Genomic DNA, 18,950 nt, shown 5'->3' on the forward strand with positions numbered 1-18,950 from the left:
TAGAAAGTCAAAGGATGTCAAAGGGTTTCTCTCATGATAAAATAAACTTGGTTTTCAACAATTTCCAGCACTGAAAATTAATCATTTTGTATATTAAGTGTAATACTTTCCCAAGTCTAAAAATATATTCTATAACCCTTACGAGACCACGGCTGCTCCAGTCCCTGTCCAAGCCATAAAGGGAGGTCATGTTTTGGAATGCTTTAGCTGTTCTGTATGTACAGCATTGTGTGGAAAGCAGGAGGCAGCTGCTGGGACCTGGAGCAGCAGAGGGATTGCAGCCTCTGTAAGTAGCTCAGCTCAGCCTGCACACCAAAGCTGCACTCCAGCTTCAGTCAGGGGCTGTTTGCTGAATACATAACTCTGTCAAACAGCTTTGGCTTGGGATCATTTGCAGGCGGTTTTATTTGCATCACAGAAATCATAGGATGCTCATTTGATATCTGAGATATAAACTGTGGGGACTCAAGCAGGAACCATTGGCACAAGTGGCCAGTGAGGAGCTGGACAAGCTGGAATCAGCTGATTTTGAAAGAAGAATGCAAACAATAGCCAGGGTATGAGGAGGGTTGAAAATAAGGGGCTTTTCCTCCTTGAAGACTTTATAAATTGTCTAAGTTAGTAGCTCCTGCAGCCATCTGACATTCACCTCATAGCCTGTTCATTTTCTGCTTGAATTTTTTTCTTCAATTCTCTTGCAATTCTTGTAGGAGGTCCAGCCAATGCTGATATTGCTCCTTAGCATTCCCTGCTCCTAGGTCCAAATAAAAATTACTGTCTTGTATCTAGAAATTGCATGCTCCATTCACTAAGTATTAATCCATTAAGCCAATGATCTCGTAAATTGGAGCAGAACTATTGAGTGCTGGCAATGGTATCAAAGCATTGATTGGTTTTTACCAAGGACAGCCTTCATAGTGAAGATTTTCTAGAAAAGTCTTCCACTGCTCATAAAGCATTATTTCTAAAAAGTTTTTAGGAAGAAGGGACAAAGATGAGCTCCAAGAGTCACAGAGTTCATTTTAAGGTTTTGCTAGTTGGTATTATCATCACCTTCAAGTTCTTAATTTCATTTAACTCTCCTTTTGAGTTCTCTCCATTGAAAGCAACAAGTTTGATTCATTTTTCAACTGCTGTCATAGTATTCTGGCAGGGCTTTTTGTTTTTTAAAGGGAAAATTCCAACAGACTGGAAGCCAGCAGCCACAGAAATCCTCTGGGAAGGAGAAAGAGGCTGTATGGAATGGCCAATTCTAGCAGGAAAGAAAAGGAATAAATTGGGCCTGCTTAATTTGTTATAGTAAAAGGTAGTGCAAACAGGGAGGAAAATGAAATGGCTTCTCAGAGTCCTAGTAGGGGTTTAGCAGAGTCCATGGTTTAAGGGGTGAACTGAAATTGCCACAGGAAGATACTGGTTAGACAATGTGAAAAGCTTCTATAGCAGACACAGTGCCACAAGAACAGAATCTCTTAAAAGGTCTCCAGATCTCCATTAAGAGCGGCCTCTTAAGACCAGATTCAACAAACAATTCTTTCGTAAGACACAAGTAGAGGTTATCCTAATTTTGAGGCTGAAAGATGATTTAAATAACTTTTTCATATCTCTTCCAGCCCTAGTTTTTTTAACTAAACTTTACTGAACTAATTTCAAAATTATTTCGAAGGTGGACTCATGAGAAGACAGAAGCACGCCCTTCTACTCAGTTCTTCCCCCTCACACACAGGGTTTCATTAACAGAAAGAGTCAGGTATGTTGAGATGTTGGTAAGATTGTCCAGATGGAGTCTGTCTGAAGAGGATAAGTGACAGAGCCAAATTTTTCTGAGCTGCAGATGTGCAATACATTTGTAACAAACTGCAGCTCCTATCCAAAATTATATTTATCACATTTTGTGGCAAACTGAAAAATGGGATCTATTTGAGGAAAATTGACTCGATAGAGTACTTCTTCGCTCTGCAAATTGAGCCAGTTATTGAGTTTGAATGCCTTTGGATAGGAAGCACAGAAAAAGCTGTCTTTTTATTTGTTTTTAAAAATAAAAATATCTTTTTTTCTTGGATATGTCTCATGATGCAAGCTTTTCAGCATGTGAAAATCATGCAGAACAAAACAGACAGCCTAACAGTATTAAACAGTATTTTGAATGTCACACAGTTCTAGTTGGAGCTGTGTTGAATCTTACCGACCCTCTTACTGAAAACAAAGTAGCTGAGAATGGGGTAAGAGTTGGTTTTAGTTTAATTGAAGAAGCCATACGAACAATCGATTTCACATGGAGTCTATTATTACTTAGATTTAACTCCATTTCTTTTGATTTCCCACTGAAATTCAGCACAAAGGCAAACAGCACTGAATGCACCTTTGTTCACGCACAGATTAATTCATGTGCTTAGCTGCTTGCTCTGCAAGTAGCCTTGTGAATGTAAAGAGTTTTTAAAAGCTGCTAAAAATGCTGCAACTACAGCAGCAAACACTAAATGAAACTGATCTCCACCAGCTCCTATGTGTTTTAGAGCACTTGCTGTCTGAGCATTATCCATCAGCAGTGGATACACTGTACAGATAGAGATGCAGTTGATGGCTGCAGGCCTGTGTATCAACTACTCTGCTGGTGTGAACATTTTTGCAGAGTAGAAGACTTAAACCTGTGAAGCACCAGTAAAAAAAGCATGAAATGAAAAGCGATTCTCAGCTGTGTTTGATGACTGCCACTGACTTTTACAGCATTATTTATCTTACTCTATTTCCTATTTAGAGAAGTGATTTCTAAACTAATTTGATTTGAGGGGTCTTAGAGACTATCCGGTAGAAATGCAGAGCCATTCCGTTTTTATGGCAGGTATAGATTTCCTAGTAGCATGTATGAACTTCCTAGGAAAGTACTCTGTGGTTTGCCAGATGGTCTTCAGAGTGTGTACTGAAAATATAACTTTAAAGTCTTAAGTATAGCTGAAGTTACTGAGATGTGAAGTGTTTGATCTTATATTAATCTATGGACAGCTCAAGTGAAATAAAACCAACCAAAAAAACCCAACTTTTAAAAGGCAAAAGCCTGGTATGCAGTACTCCCCACTGTATACAGGCTTTGCATCCATTCCAGTTTCCCTGGGACTTTGGGGATATGCCACCAAAGTGAAGGACATATTTTGTTGCTTTATTCATCATATACAAACAATTGCTTTTTAATAAATTAGTGAAGTAATAGACATGGAAAAGCAATTATTTGGTTTAAACCTGACTAAATATTTCCAAAAGCAGTGGAATCACTGGAGTAATGCTCAAGAGTCAGGGTGCTGCAGACTTGGTCCTTAGTCTGAATGGATTGTGTTGAAAAAGTATGGGGATGCCTGTCCATTTATCCATTTTTCTGTTTAGGCATCTTCAGTAATGCAGGATATATTTCCTTCATTCCCTCCTTACAGTCCTTCATGAGAGCACTTCATGTACTGGGAAATCCTTCAAGTGTGGAGCTTCTGAAAAGTTCTGTCTAGTTTTGGCCAGTCTCCATTTGCTATTGAAATTCATATTAATAAAAAGGAATATGCCTTATCTACTATGACTACATGGAGAGTTATGCATTTTGTGAAGTTAGTTATTAAACTACCTATTATTAATTACAGTAGGCACCCTTGTGTTTCTAATGGAATGATTTCTATTTAAATACATTATGCCATATGCCATATGCTGATCTAGACTCTTTGAACTGTCAAGCATTTGATTCTGAGTCACAAAACGATGGGGTGAGTACACAGATGGGTTGTCACATAAAGAAGTCTGATGGCATGTGATAATGCTCAGGCTTTTTTTTTTTTTTTTCCCACCGTAAAGCTTATAATGTACAAGCATTGATCATGGCTTGCCAAACAGAAATGAGCTGACAGTTAAACTCCAGAGTGTTTTCTGGAGCTCTTCAAGCGTTTCAGTTCCACTCTGCAGACTCACTCTGCCTTTAACTGGACCGTGTCTCATCTTTTTCAGAACAATTGGTGTCAATCATTTTATTGTGTGACAGACTCTGGGAGAAATGACACAGAGAATTGCCAAAGCTAGTTCTGATTGGTAGCAATTGAGGCAGACCAAGGCCATTTTGAAGCAGCAACTTTTTTCCATACAAATTGTTTTCTTTTGAAGTCAAGCATATAGGCTTATACTCAGGAGAAACACAGTTTTTCCTTCAGTCTTTCCATTCTTCCTTAAAGTTCAGGTAATTTCCTATAAAGGAAGAGAATTAATGACAGGAATTGAGATATTTGCATCTTCAGGGCAGAATGAGGGCAGAAAGATAGAAGATAAAGAAGATAGATAGGGTAGAAGATAAAATGTAAGTAACTTTGAGCTGGGTTCATACACTTCATAAAGGTGTTTACAGTACAGCTATTTTCTCTTGATGTAGGTTTCTAAGCTCACATGAAGATCAATAGATATCTGGGACGGAACTCATTAGGCTAAATCTAGATGCCTTGCACTAGAGTCTGCAAAATCTTTGTGTGGGCTGGGAGGTATGACAGAGGACTTAGGGGAACCTTACACTTCTCTGGAGAGGCAGCTAAAGGAGCAAGATACTGAATAGCAATTAAACTGGCAGAAGGTGACATATTTGGGTGGCTAAATCCCACTCCCAATTTGTACTGCCAGTGGAGCACAATTCAAGTAATTGACCTACAAGTGTCTAGTGCCATATGAGATGCCTTTGGCTATTCCACCTCCAGCTGCTAATCCAGATGTATTGGCCTTCCCTGCTGCCTCTATGTGATGTTTGCCAGTCCCATGTGAATGTCTTTGCTGACTTAAGATTTATGTGAGTTTAGATGTGTTATAGTCACAGACCTGTGTTTATGCATTCTTTAGGATGAGAAAAAATTACTTCCAGACTCCCCCGACTGTACTGACAAAGATCTCAACTCAATTGCCTCTGCAGAGGCATCTGCATAGGTTTGATATGCCCTGTGTCACCTGAGGCACGTAGAAAGGAAGCATCTCTGGGTGGGGAAGTTTCCTTCTCTGAGCCTAAAGAACCTCTATAGTAATGAGCACATCACCTTTGATCAAACGAAAAACAAAGTGAAGTGATGTTTCATCTGTCTGCAAGCTGAAGGTTGTAGCATTTTATTCCTTCTGGTTTGTGTTCTTATGCTTCATTTTGCTTTGCATGTAAGAGTCCCTCTAATGTCCTGCTACGGGAAGGCTGTGACAGAAACACCTTGACCTGAGTGAAACCCTGAACTAACTTGCTGTCTCCCATGTCATGACACTTGAAGGAGGAATGGAAGTAAATTTTGTGCAGCATAGAATTATTTCTTTGTGTGTGCCCCCACTGCCTGGACACTGGGACGAGGGAGTCCCTTACTGAATTCATTCACATTTGTGAATTCACAGGATTGTACCCTCTCTCAAACGAGGCACATTAAGCTCAGGCTCAATAAAGAACCAGTCAAATGTCCCATGTTTAGCGACTACTATCTAAAGATAGAACTTTTGCCCAAAGTGTTGATCTTGTGTTTAATCCTAATAAAAGCCCGTTTCAGCTCCATGTCTGGGTTTCCTGAGGAACAGATGCTAACAGCAATGGAAGGGATTGGTGTGATAACATTTCTCTAACAGAACAGAGAGACCAAGGAACAAAGTGATGGTGCTGAGAGAAGGTAGAAGTGGAACCCTAAAGAAGGGGTGTTGTAGGTGAAGTGCTGGGAGCTTCCAGTATAAAAACACTGTCCCTCACTAAATGAATTGGGGCTGGACTCCCATGGGCATGGGAGCCAGGCTGCCTGCACCTGGCACAGCCCTGGTCCCCTCTTCTCTTGGGTCCTGCTGTTCTGCCCAGGCTCTGGAGTTTGTCTTAATCTGTTCTGACCCTCTTCTACCACTCCATTGGTGCTTGGCATCAGCTCCTAGAGGGTTCTTTGAACAGGGAGTTCAGAAGCTGTGTCTACTGGAATATTTCACATCCCAGTTTTTAATCAATTCTTCTTTAATCACATTGTTGGCTAAGGTATGTCTGAAAGCAACAGATAACTTCAGGTGCCAGCTCCATTTTACTTTCCCACTCTGGAGTCCCTTTTATAGGAGGTAAATGCTTTAAAATCATTACAGCGAGGTGAGTTTTTAAATCACAAGAAACAGAGAGTCAAAGTCCATGCTTCATCTAAAAATTGGTTTTATTTTGCTTGTCAAGATTACTGTACCTTCAAGTGACAGATGGGAATGTGAAAACTTTCTATCATCCTTGAACATTCAGGCTGGCTAATAGAGAAAAAATGTGAAAGGAAGAATCATCATTAAAATGGTCTTGAAAGCGATGACTTCCAAATTATTGTCTGTCATCTTCTCCATATGGCCTGAATATCTGTCAGATGAACAGTATACATTAGAAATTCCTTACAAAACAAACAATAAAAAGGCAAGTTTTCTTTTTCGTCAGATCTGAAAACAAAAGGGGAGAAAGTACAAAATGGGGGGGAGAAAGGAAGAACATAATTTGAAGTAGATATTTCTCACTAAAAAGCAACTGTACAAAAAGAAACCTTCAGTTCTGATTTTATTTTCCTTTGCAGTACATATATCAAGTCTGGCCCATTCCTTTTATTTTTCTAAGTGAAAGTACAAATTGGATTCTTACAATGACAAGGCCCACTGAAGGGCTCTTTCCCTCTTTAGAGGCTTCCCAGGGTCCCTGTTACAGCAGATCACACCCTTCTAACTGCTGGGCAAGGAAGCCTTTATGGTCCCTTTCACTGCATTCATAGCGTTTAACTGTCTGGAGCTGAGGATATACAAAAAAAATGAATGCATGTAAAAAACTCTTAACAAGCCCATAATCAAGGAAAGCCACCAAGGGTTCAGTTACCATTTTAAAGTGCATTTTATAGCAGCAAGACTTGGAGGCTGAGTCCAAAGCTAAGTGCCTCATTCAATGCCATCACCACTACTCTTTATTCATCAAACTGATGGCTTTCATCATCAAACTTAGCTGAATCATGTGCTTAGATTCAACCTAGCAAGGGAGAAGGAAGGAGACTGTAAAAGGTTTGGCTTTATTTAACAGACTTTTGGGGGATACAAATATCAAATAGACTGACAAAATAACCAAGAATGAGCCATTTAGCAATCAGAGAAAGCTGTGCCCTCAACAAGTGAGAGGAAGAGCTGTAAAACAGGATTTTCAGCTATGAATGGTCAGGACAGTTGCAATTAATTTATGATGTGATGTCTTCATGGATTGTTTAAAGCACATCAGGTCCTTGAGTGGAGGCTCCCATTGAAGCCACAGAAGCAATCTGAGGACAGCCCACCGCAGGGATTTGCATGTTTCCTTTGTTGTGCACTGGCATTTGCTGATAGGTGTTGGTGTTTATGAGTGCAGTCATTTTGCCCACAGCAATATCTGGTTAACATCTCTTGGTTTGTTAATCCTTCTGTATTTATTGTTCAAGACTTGTTCATATCCAGGATATTCTTGGAGATATTAATAGTGGTTAATATTTTACCTCTTGGAGTAAGCTCTTTGCTGCATGCCACAAATCATTTCTTTATAACTTTAAAGATGAGACCTAGATCTGTGCCAAGCCACTAATGTAATTACTGTCCCTTCCCTGCCGCATCCACCATATGCAGAACCTGTAACATGTAATTATTTTCAATCACAAACACCACTCCAGACAGACAAGATCATCTTTCAAGTGCTAAGTGTTACTAAAATATGATCATGCATTATACTCAGAGCAAGAGTGACAGGGAAAGCAGTCTGGGAGGGACAAGGATTACTCTGGATGGTTTAATATTAAGGCATCCACTGTCTGACCCCCAGATTTGCAGTTGTACAGTCTGTAGGTCTGGGCAGCTCCTCACTTAGCCACATAGGCTAGTTTTAGATCGCTTTTTGAAGGGATCCATCATTCTGCATGGACCACGCAAAGAGCCATGGGGCTATCTGGGACCCTCTTAAGTACTGAAGCCAAGGTCTTAATTCCAGTTTTGGATTGTCAAGGCTGGTTGTGCTCAGTCAGCCCTGCATGTCTCTCCCCATGCCTTGCTAGCACATTGAGTCAGATGCAGCATTCACAATAGCAGTGCTTCAGAGAGCAGGGCAAGGAGCCTGGTTCATTCCCAAATATGGAACCTCTCCGGAAAAGCTGGTCTGTGACAGTGCCAACACCTCCACTGGTACATGGTATGTCATCTAAAACAGCTGTCATGTGCCACCAGCACCTCCACTTGCTGACTCGCCCCAGCCCACCGACTGGGTCCCTCACACCTCGAGGCTGCAGCCCCTTTTGTGAAAGTGCCATTTATGGACCTGCACATTTCCTTCCCCTTTCAATTTCTTTTCACGACTGTAGTGGACAGAGTGGATAGTGGAAGATGACAGAGGATGGTAATTACAGCAGATTGTTGGTTTTGGTTTTCTTCCTTTTTAAAAAAATGTTATAGACATCCTAAGCATTTTAAGCAGCTGTAAATATGGGTGTGGAATCATGGGTAGCATAGCTGGCTACATGAAATAGCTGTAGAGCTGGCCAGAATGACTTTTGAGCTAAACTAATAACTGCTCTTTACTGAAGCTGCAAAATTAGCTTAATGATTTCCACTGGGTTTGCAGCCCTTGGATTCAGCTTGGATCTTTCGCTGAAGGTTGCAGCTGTTCAGCAGGATCTGCATCCTCTGTGATTAAATAAATTGGCTGTGAGCATGTATGAATTATTAGTGGTAATGGTATGCAGCCTTTTTGCTTTTGGAGGATGTGATCCACACAATTGCTTACAAACAGGGATGGGTTGATTAGAAGGGAAGGAAGGGACTGAGGGGCTTTTGTCCAAATCCTATTAACACCACAGGCTTTGAGGCACAATCCACACTTCCAGTGCATAAAATAAGGGGGGCTAAATGTTAGTTCTCAGCTGCAGTGCCCATGCAAACCAAGGCAGCATCAGCCCTGTTGAAGTCATGTAGAATCCTGCTGAAAGCAATGAGACATGACACGCACATGTTCATACATATAAATATACCTTGGGGCATAAAGCACAGCTTGTGAAACTTTTTCTTGCTGACTAGCAGGCTTTAAATCTTTGTGGAAATCTCATGCTGAAGGCAAATCCCTGAGCCTGGCCTGAACTTTGCCTGCAAGAAATACTGGAGGACACAAGTGCACAGCAGGTGCATATGCACCACAAAAGGGAACTGTCTGAAGGTCAGTCAAAACCAGCTGAAAACAAATGATAACAAAGGACATGTCAGAGCAACAGCTTTAAATCTTGTGGCCAGTGGGTACCTGTGACAAAACAAGTATTTATGTAAGTCTTTCTGTCAGATGGGCACTCCTGGTACCCCAGGAGTGGTCTCTGAAAGGTCTTGTGTTCACTCAAAGAAGTGTGTGATCTTGTCCAAGATCCAAACAAGCTTTATACCTTGTCCTTTGCACATAAGCATGCTGCCACTCATGCTTTAGGGTCATGTGGCAGCACCAGCAATAGGCAGCAGTTTCCCATTTGAGCTTGCCATCCCAGTCAGCACAGGCTGCAAGAGGAAAAGAAGCTGCACTTCTCAATGACTGGTACTCCACAAGTGAAACTCAGTGCTGATAAAGCTCCTTCCCAGCTGGAGAGCCAGCTGTCACTGGGATAAGGAGGCTTTTTGACATAGTTTTCCCTTATTTGGTTTATCTCTTAATAGGAGGCACAGCTAATGGTAAGGCTCAGCAGTGGGTGCTGTGGGCTGGTTGTTAGACAGTGTTGCAATGGCTTTAAGGGCCAGCATCCATGTGTGAGCTCCTTTGGAGCAATCCAACATTACAGTATATTGCATTGCTAAGGAATTTTTGACTGAACCCCAGAATTTATTTTCACTGAAACTGGGCTTTGAACTTACAGATATGGTGTACAGAAATGGGAAAAGAGGGGCCTGAATAGGGAAGGAGATAAATTGCCAAGCTTTGTGATCACTGATCCACTATAACATCAGAGGCAGAAAGAGCAAACAGGTACTCATGTTTGGAAAAGGATGAGCTGTGTTTGGAGAGTGGCAGTGGAAAGTGCTGTGAGCAATCCTCGTGGGAAAAACCCAAACAACAACCTGTTGCTGCAACAAAACCTAAAGAGAGCTGAAAACAAACACTCTGTGAATGCAATGGGCACTAGACACTCTTGCCACCTGAGGAGAATAATTGGCAAGGGCTGAGTAAGAGCTTGTTCTGGGTTTGGAGGAGCAGCATTGTTATGCTAATAGTCCTTTCACTGGCCTGCAGTGCTGCTGTTATGCTCTCCTGGAAGAACTGGGCAGAAGGCTTTCCCAGGACCTGTTTGTGAGGAAGGGCTGGCCGAAGTTTAATCTGGTCCAAGGCCGGTGGGTGCAAACCTGCTGTCCCTCCTGCCCCCTGCATACATCTCCCTGCCCTTGCAACAGAGTCCTTGCTTGCGAGGTCTCCCAGACAGTCTGCTCAGGCGCACAAGTTGATTGCAAACAGCCCAGCCAGGACAGTTCACTTTGGGCAGAGCAGCTCCTGAGCTGTGGCTGCCTGGGCTGGCACCAGGCACCACAAACAGAGTGGGAAGGGGTCAGAACCATGGCAACACTGGCTGGGGCTGCCACAGTCCACTGGTCTGTGAAGAGACGCTGGCATCTAGGTGCTCTTCCTCCCTTCCCTGGCTATTCTCATAATCAGTGGTGACCTTTCTCCTTGCCCTATGGGGTCCTGCCCCTTCCTAGCACACCTCCCATGCTGGCTTCATAACACCTTTCTTGCTTTAACAGTTCAAGAGAAAATCAGCAGGGGCTTTTTTTTTGAGAATCTTAGACTGCTTTTAAGAAAAGTAGACCCAGTTTTGGCCTAAATTCTTTTGTCTGAGAAACATCCTTTCTGAGAATTTAACTAGAAGTGATTCTCATTTACATGGATTCTACCAGCTGCCCTTAGCTCTATGGCCCTAGGGGGAAAAAAAAAAAAAAAAAAAGAAATATTACTTTGAAATATATTAGTGAGGACATTAGAAGCAACCATACCCAGATCAGGCAAAGTTCTGAAAATACCTAGCATCCACATGACCTTAATTGCTTTTCTTCTGTCACAGATGTTGGCAAATGCTCCATCTGAGAGAGAGCTGCCTCAGGGATTTATTTTTCATTATGTGATGTAGATATGGAGACAGGAGCAGGAGAAAGGCAATGACTGTTCAACAAGGGAAGGAAAAAGTAGGCTTGAGCAGCTAGAAGAAATTTGAACTTAGTGGAGGAAGATCCAGGAAGCTAATTTTGAAGACAGATGAGATAACACTTCTGGACTTCAGTGCCTTGTTCAGGTGTGTCTTTGAGCAAATCAAGAACATTATAAAATGATTTCTGTATCTTACAGGAGATATCTTACAGCAATATGAGAAGCTTAGGTGTCTTGAGAATGGATACAGTAGAAAGGTATGTCAAGTTCCAGGCCCTAAGCCATCATCCCTCTCAGGACTCCTGTTAGACTGGTGTGATGCCCACAGTGACTGTCACAACACCCAGGGCTTTTTTGCCCTGGGAGCATGGCAGCAGAAGTGTTTTGCCATGGAGTGCTGCTCCTTATCATCAAGAGAAGAGGAGCAAGATTATGTAAGGTCAAGAGGTATGCCCAAAGGCAGCCATGACAGCTGTAGGGCTTGAAACCTCGTGCTCTGCCTAGCAGGTAAAAGGCACCCCTGCAAACCTTGGGAGGGCTTGCTTGGCTTTACAGCCTGTGCAGTGACAGGTGATCCTAGCCCATTATCTACACAGTGATTTGTTTCCAATCTCATCAATAAGATCTGACGCAAAGGAGGCAACATGTAAATGTTGTAACCTACATTGAAATGTTCTCTCTAGGCTGTGTAAAATGCTTTGCCAGCTACACTGGCCTTTTGGCAGCTGCTGCAGCGACAGCTGAGAATGCAATATGATAAAAATGCCACTTCTGCAAAACAGTCATGGTGCATGGGTGCATTGCTGATTCCCTGCGATGCCTTGTGAAAGGACAGGATTTGCCAAAACACGTCTGTTTGGGGCAGCATGACAGCTGGAGAAAGCAAAGTGTCTTGTGAGTGTTAAACCAAGTATGATAACATGATTCAAGATCTCTGTTGTTTCTGCTGAATGAATCAGGAAAAGTTTGTGGAGTGTGTACCTGTGGTATGCATTGATCAAGTGGTATGAAACCATTATTATCTTGCTTTTGAGAGAGTGAAAAACAAAGCAAAATGGCAACAGATTAGCACAACTGTCACTTTTCCTGATGGAACCTAGATGGACCCTGATTGATTGTTGTTTTAATTAATCAGAAGCAATCAACTTGTAAATGCTGGCATTAACACACTTCTATTTAACCACATGTTGTGTATTCCAAACTGCATATTTAGCCATTCTGGAGAGTAGAAGAGGAGTCTAAAAGTTCTCAGATAATAGCTTCAGAAGTTGAGCATGGCATCTGATACTGAACCACTCAGACTGGCTCCAGCCCACAGATCACTTCTAAAACACTGCAGCAGAAGGCAGCAGTCCAAATATTTTTAGGTGGAGAGACTTTCTCTAGGATTCCCAAATTGCAGTTTGACACTTTGATTCCCAAGTGGCAGCCTTTGTTTAAGCTAATGACAATTGCTTGTATAAACTTTTATTTCCTTTTCTCCCCACAGGTTTGTTGATTGGCTCTGGTTGTGCCCTCTATCCTCTTGGCTGGGACAGTGAAGAAGTCAGACAAACCTGTGGTAACCTTTCCAACCAGTTTGAATTGGGTGAGTCATCACCAGAGCATCTCAGCCACATTAGACTCTTCTATGTGTTGGCCATAAAAATAAGCTAGGATATTAGCACAGATTTGGGGAAGTAAGCTACCAGTGTGTGGTAGGCTAATCATATTGAATAATTCTGGAATGGTGCTAAGGCAGGGGATTTTAGATTAATCTCTGGAAATATTTTCCAGAACAACATTATAAAAGAAAATATATGTGTATATATATATGTATGTATGCATGTTTTAAGAAATAAATCAGATTTAATGGTCTTTCTGTATGGGAGCTAACACTCCTGGAGGTCTTGACAGGGTAGACAGAGGTATCCTGTCACAGCACAAGTCAAGATAATTCTCCATGAGTGCAATTGTCTGTCTTTGAATTTGGGAATGTTTATGGCCTTCTAACACAAGCCTAGAGTGTATTTGTATGTTACTCACATACTTGGGAAGCTGGCAAATAACACTTGCACCCTCTGACTTCTCCCAAACAAGCTGCTTGTCTTACTGCTGCTGACTGCACTGCGCCTGGAATGAGAGCCAGGATGCAGCCACACCGGGCTCACACCTGTGCTTTCTCTGCAGGGACTCTAGAAAACAAGGGAACAGCAGCACCCTAAGGATTAAGCAGTGTGGATGATCAGAATCTGATGTTTGAATGCACATCTGAATCCTTGTTTAGCTGGAAGGATCAATGCAATTGCTGATACCCTTGTCTGTAGTACCCTCTGATCCTGTGCTGCTTGAGGAAGAGGGGGATCTGCAATCCTCCTGAAAGAGTAGGAGGGACTGATCACCTTGACCCCCCACAGACATGCTTCTGCTCCTAAGCATACAGAGCTCCCCATTTCCAGCTCTTGCAATCTAAACCTTAGTTAAACATAGAAATTCTTTCTGTAGGTGTGCCTGCAGGACTTTTGCAGGGCCTGTGAAAGGAATCCCAGTGCAAGGATCTCCTAGGGTTAAAGACTAAACTGCTGCATCATCTCTTGATTGTACACTGATGTTTCTGTCAGATTTCAGGAATAAGGAGATTTGTTTCCATCTCAGAGGTATTTCTTGTCAAGATGTGCAAAAGAATTGAGGTTGAAAGATTAAAAATTACTGCTTTGGAAGAGATGCTCCGGGCCGCTCCCCATACAGTATTCCTGTGGTGTTTTGAGTACATTTGATCTGGCAGGGGACAGAAATTCTCATGACCAGTATTAGCACCCATCACTACAGTGCCACTGATGTCTCATCAGCAACGACCTATGGTGTTGCTCAGGGGATGTGTAATGTACTCTAGAAGCTTTACCTTGTTATTCTGAACTCTAATATCCTTCTGTGCTGTTGATATTAAATTTGCTCTTCAGCAAAGTATAAAAAGTTCCTGCAAATTTTTTATTCACCTCATAATAGATTTAAACACAGAGGAGAAAGAACAATAAAAACAGAAATATGTAGTTAACTAGCAGAAAAGAAAATGTTCCGGAACTTAGATTCCCAGCTCCATGGAAAGGTGTGTCAACGGATGTAGTAGAAAGACCAGGCAAAACTCCATGATAACTGTCTCAGGGAAGATTCAGGTTCATCACTGCCCATGGCCAATCCTGTGTGGAAGCCTGAAGTAATTCCTGGCCAGCCCATTGAGCAGTGCACCCTTTGAAAGGCCAGCTAGTGCCTCACTGGTGCACGCTGGTTCCTGCTCTCCCATGCCAAGCATGTGAGCAGCTCTGCTTCTGGGGCTCCAGCTTGTGTCCCATGTTTGCTCCCAGGTGCAGAATATTATCTTCCAGGTTATTTCTCTGCAGGGTCACAGAAGGTGACTGTTGTGACAGTGTGAGCTCTTCAAAGCACTTGGGCAGTTACAAACTGTTACCCTTAAACACTGTCAAGTCCAAAGTCAGAGCAGAGTCTCCAAGACCATGTTCACTGTCTCAGTATTGACTCATGAGTCAGATATTTGCATAAATTGGTCACTCTGCCTTAAAAGTCAGTGAAGAAACCAATGTAAAAAATGTCATCTAGCAGCTTTCCTTCCAGGTACGCATCAGGACCGTGAGAAGTCTTGCATTAACTGTGAAGGCTTTGACTGTGTTTTCTGGAGCTGGAGCACACAGCCCATGTGTGTGACAAATGCCTAGACTTGACAGCAGTGCTGGTCTCACTGATCTGCTGCAATTGTATGTCAACACATTAATTAACAGATGATAATGAAAGCTGAAATTTGCTGCAGCGATTTCTGCTAGGCAGCCCTGCCACTAAACATCTCCTTTCCATGTACAATGGCAGTGAACTTAAATGCTTGGCTATGGTTTTTTTTTACTTAATGTCAGTGTCTGTTTGATGGTGTGTTATCAAAACCATCCGTAAAGAAGAGGTACTGTCCGAGGGCCATTTAATAACCACACTGCTAGTCTTTCATAAATATCTCTTGGTTAGTGATAACCCCAACCCTCTAGGTCTCTTCTGAATTATTAGAGACTGGCATATTCATTATAGCCTACAGGCCAAAAATGATGTTTCAAAGACTTAATGTTACTAAGTCTCAAGGCAAATTTAAGTAATTATTGCTTTCATTTGAATATTTAATTTGATTAATCTGCAATGATATGCTTTCTGTTCCTGAGCCTGTGAAATGGGTTGTCTGAAGAACCACGCTGCATTCAAAATCTGCTCTCAGAAAATCTGAGCTGCTGTGAGCCCTGCACTGGTTTGCTAATGGGAGAAAAGGTGATAGTGGGAGTGCTGGTCCTGCATCCCCTGCTGCTGTGGGTGCCAGTGAGGATGACCCAGAGAGGATGATTTAGCTCCTGGTTGCTCTCAAAGGAGATGTGCTCACAGGAATGCTGATCAGCAGACAGCATTCAACCTCCTCTTCCAGGATGGCAGAGCAAGTGCTGCAGCCTGGGCTACAGGGAACATGTGTGTGCAGCTTGGAGAGGGTCAAAGCTCGACAGGTCTGACCACAGAGCCAGCAAAGGTGGGTGTTCAGCACTGATGCTTGTTCTGGACCTAGAAAAAGTAAGGGAGAAAAATGGTTGAGGTTGAAGGGAGAAAACAAAAGCCAGGAGCTGCAATCTATATTAGAGGAGGATGAAGAAGAACAAGCAGGTACAGTTAAGGGTCTGCAAGAACTTTCTTGAGAAGCAGCTGAATTGTGTACTGTGATATGTAATGTCAACCAGAAATATACTAGAATTAATAATTAAATGAAAATTTTTGCTTAAGGAAAACATGACAAACCCCTTCCCCCATAACATGCTCATAACTAGAGAGAATAAATAAATAGCAATGCTAAGAACACAGGAAAAAAAGCCTAATTTGTAGTGGGTGTGTTGGATAAGAAATGCCATGTCTTCAGGCACTCTGACAAGGCATTAGACTAATAGGCACTCCAAATAGTGCTGAGATGGCCCATATTGTGAAGCGGGGACCCCTCCATCCACCCCTACCAAACACACACATTTCTGTATAGATTCCAAAGTAGTATTTAAAAATGATGCAGGAAAAATAACTATGCCTTTAATTAAAGTGGATTTGAGTATTGTTTTTCAGAAAACCTGAGATGACAGTGTGAAATACCCAGCAGTTTTCTGCTCTCTTTAAAAATGGATATTTATTTGATTTTTATTAAGTGAACTATGTCCAAAGGATTCACTTCAACATTTATGTATTTAATTGGGCTAATTTTTTTCAATCAAATAAAATTGGTTGTATGGATCCATCTCTGACACAGAGGAGTCATTCTTCAAATGAAGATACCCTGCCAAGGACAACTCCATTTGTTGATTAAATTACATTCAATAGATGAGCTGTTTTGGAAAGGGGGATGGGAAATAACCTCATAAATAGACACCATAAGGACCTCCATAAAGAGGCTGATGTACTTGTAGGGGCTTGCTCCCTGCTCTTCTCTAGAAGTATGGTTTTACCATCATGAAAAGGAGCTCACTGATAGATTAGGCCTTTGACTAATGAACTCTTGCAAATCTTGTTGAGAGGTTAAGGCCATGTAAGGTCTGTGCTGTGTTGCTCTTTTTGTAGCTCCCAGCTTCCCAGCAGTCAGCATGACCTCTGTGAAGGTCTTGGAGACCTGCTCCCTATTGCAGCATCCCATCTGGATCACAGGTCACACATGGAGCAGAGTTCTCACTGAAACCCTAGACTGTGAACAGGGAAAAATCTTCTACCACTGTTTTAGGGTGTTAATTCCTAGAAATAGGGCAATTCAAATAAATGGGGGCAAGAATAAAGAGGTGTTTACATTTAAAACCAGCACTTATTGACCAAGTCAAAGTCTGTACTCTGATTTGGTAACAGGCTAATAGTGCCTGAGGTGGAGACTGGAGTAGGAAATGAGCAGTGCTCAAAGGGGCTGCCTTTCACTGAGGATAGATCAAAATCATCCTAATCTCTTATTGCCATGCAAACTGTTACTGTTATGTTGCATTGTTCACACCCTGGACTTGCCTGTGGGCCCATTCAGGGCAGCAGTGACATGGCACAGCAGGATGGAGCTGCTGACCGAAGGGTGTAAAAGTGAGTCAGATCTACGAAATCCCTGGGTCTGCAAAAGGAGTTAGCAGGCAATTTCCCAAAAGTAACCATCATTATGGTGTATCATATAGCACACATTAAATTTTGCTGAGCTAGAGGCACTAATAACATTTTTTTTTCATTTCTAAATGTAATACACAAGAAAAACAGATGGAAAAGGAATGTTTCATCAGGAAATTAATAAAACTGAGGGACTCTGCATTAATGTGAGAGTATGCACAAAAGTGAAGACTGCACTATGCATTTGCAAAAGCTTCCACATTCTGCATATCTGAGCTGTGTAAAGAAATCTTCTGAACTTGCATGCCTGTTTTAAAGGAGCAACGTGAGTGTACATCTGTGAACACATTTGTGTTGGTTTTAAAAGTCTAAAATTAATGTGAGACTTCATTTTTGTCCATTGATTTCCCTGGATGTGCATATGCAAACAGCTCTGTTTTCCATGCTGATTTCTGATATGATGGGTGCAGAGGCAGCCAAGTTCCACAGAAGGTCTCAGAGAGGTCAGGGCATGCTCCATTTAATTTATAAAACAGCCCCAGCTGGCATCTCGTGAAACAGCACTATGAGACCAATACCTAAGAGCCCAAACAGCAAAATGTTTATCTAGAATAAGATTCACTTCTTGAAACATAGAGGATTCATGTCATCACGAGGCACCAGCCATTCCCTAACCACCTGATGTATGAAGTGATACTAAGTATTTATTAGCCAGGAAGAGTGAAGACACAAAATTTAAGATAAACTCCATTTTTAATGGAACTTTTTTTTAACTGCTTGGCAGATTTTTTTCTTTCTTTGACAAAATACAGTAGGTCTATCTCATCCTTCACAGAGATCATGACCTGGGGGTTCAGCTGCAGCAGCAACCAAAGCAGATAGCTCCAAACACACACCTTTGCTGTCTGTGGCAGCCCATCTGTGTGTGTACTGCTGTAAAAGGGCACAGCTCGCCAAAGTCACTGTCTAGAGAAAAGCTTAAAAGTCTGACTCCCATCCTGAACTAAACAAGCAGCTGGATTGGACTCAAAAGCTCTTAGGAACTTCCCTCATGATGGATATTTCTTTCAAAAAATCTTTATTATTAAGGTTCCCCTTTGCCACTTTTAGAGGGCTTGAAATATCTTAAAGAAAACAGTTGAATTCATAATTACTTTTGCTATGAAAATCTTAGAGTAAATGAACTTTAAAACACTTTGCAAGCAAACAGTGAAGTTACTAAAACAGCATAAAAAGAAAGGAGAAAGCAGTATGGATGTAAAAAAGGCTTTGTCAACTATTTAATTTGTCTTAGGTGGCATCATTTCAGCATCTGGCTGAGGGTTGACACTGAGTGCCAAAGAATCAAGAAAAGGATTTAGAAGGGAGGACAATTTTTTAGAATCCTATTAAAGGCAAAACATTCAAAGGTGTTTTTCTATAAGCAATCTATCTGAAAAAGGCATTTTTCTTGTTTGCAGATCCTCTGCAAACAGCACAGAGATTTCACACATTCATTTTTTGACTGGGGCTGAGCACAACCTTTACAAGCATATTTGAGCTGCAGCTGCTAGGTTCTTAAATGACTGAGTAAACTATATGCTAGTAAAGGAAGTATTCCATCAAGAATCATTTCCTCTTTAGCACTACCCAAACAACTTCCATTCTTAAATCTTTGTAAGCTTTTGGTGACAATATCAAG

General features: G+C 41.7%; 1 protein-coding gene across 2 annotated transcripts in view; it reads left to right on the plus strand.

Annotated features, from left to right (window-relative positions):
• LHFPL6 (LHFPL tetraspan subfamily member 6) overlaps positions 1-18,950 on the plus strand; it is a 136,869-nt gene that overhangs the window by 110,806 nt on the left and 7,113 nt on the right. For both annotated transcript variants that reach the window (XM_021526616.3, XM_021526615.3), the window contains exon 3: positions 12,633-12,731. In XM_021526616.3, the coding sequence (XP_021382291.1) occupies positions 12,633-12,731 (99 nt within the window). The remainder of the gene's footprint in view (positions 1-12,632; positions 12,732-18,950) is intronic.

This window comes from Lonchura striata, chromosome 2 (assembly GCF_046129695.1).
Source record: "Lonchura striata isolate bLonStr1 chromosome 2, bLonStr1.mat, whole genome shotgun sequence".
Taxonomy (NCBI): Eukaryota; Metazoa; Chordata; class Aves; order Passeriformes; family Estrildidae; genus Lonchura; species Lonchura striata.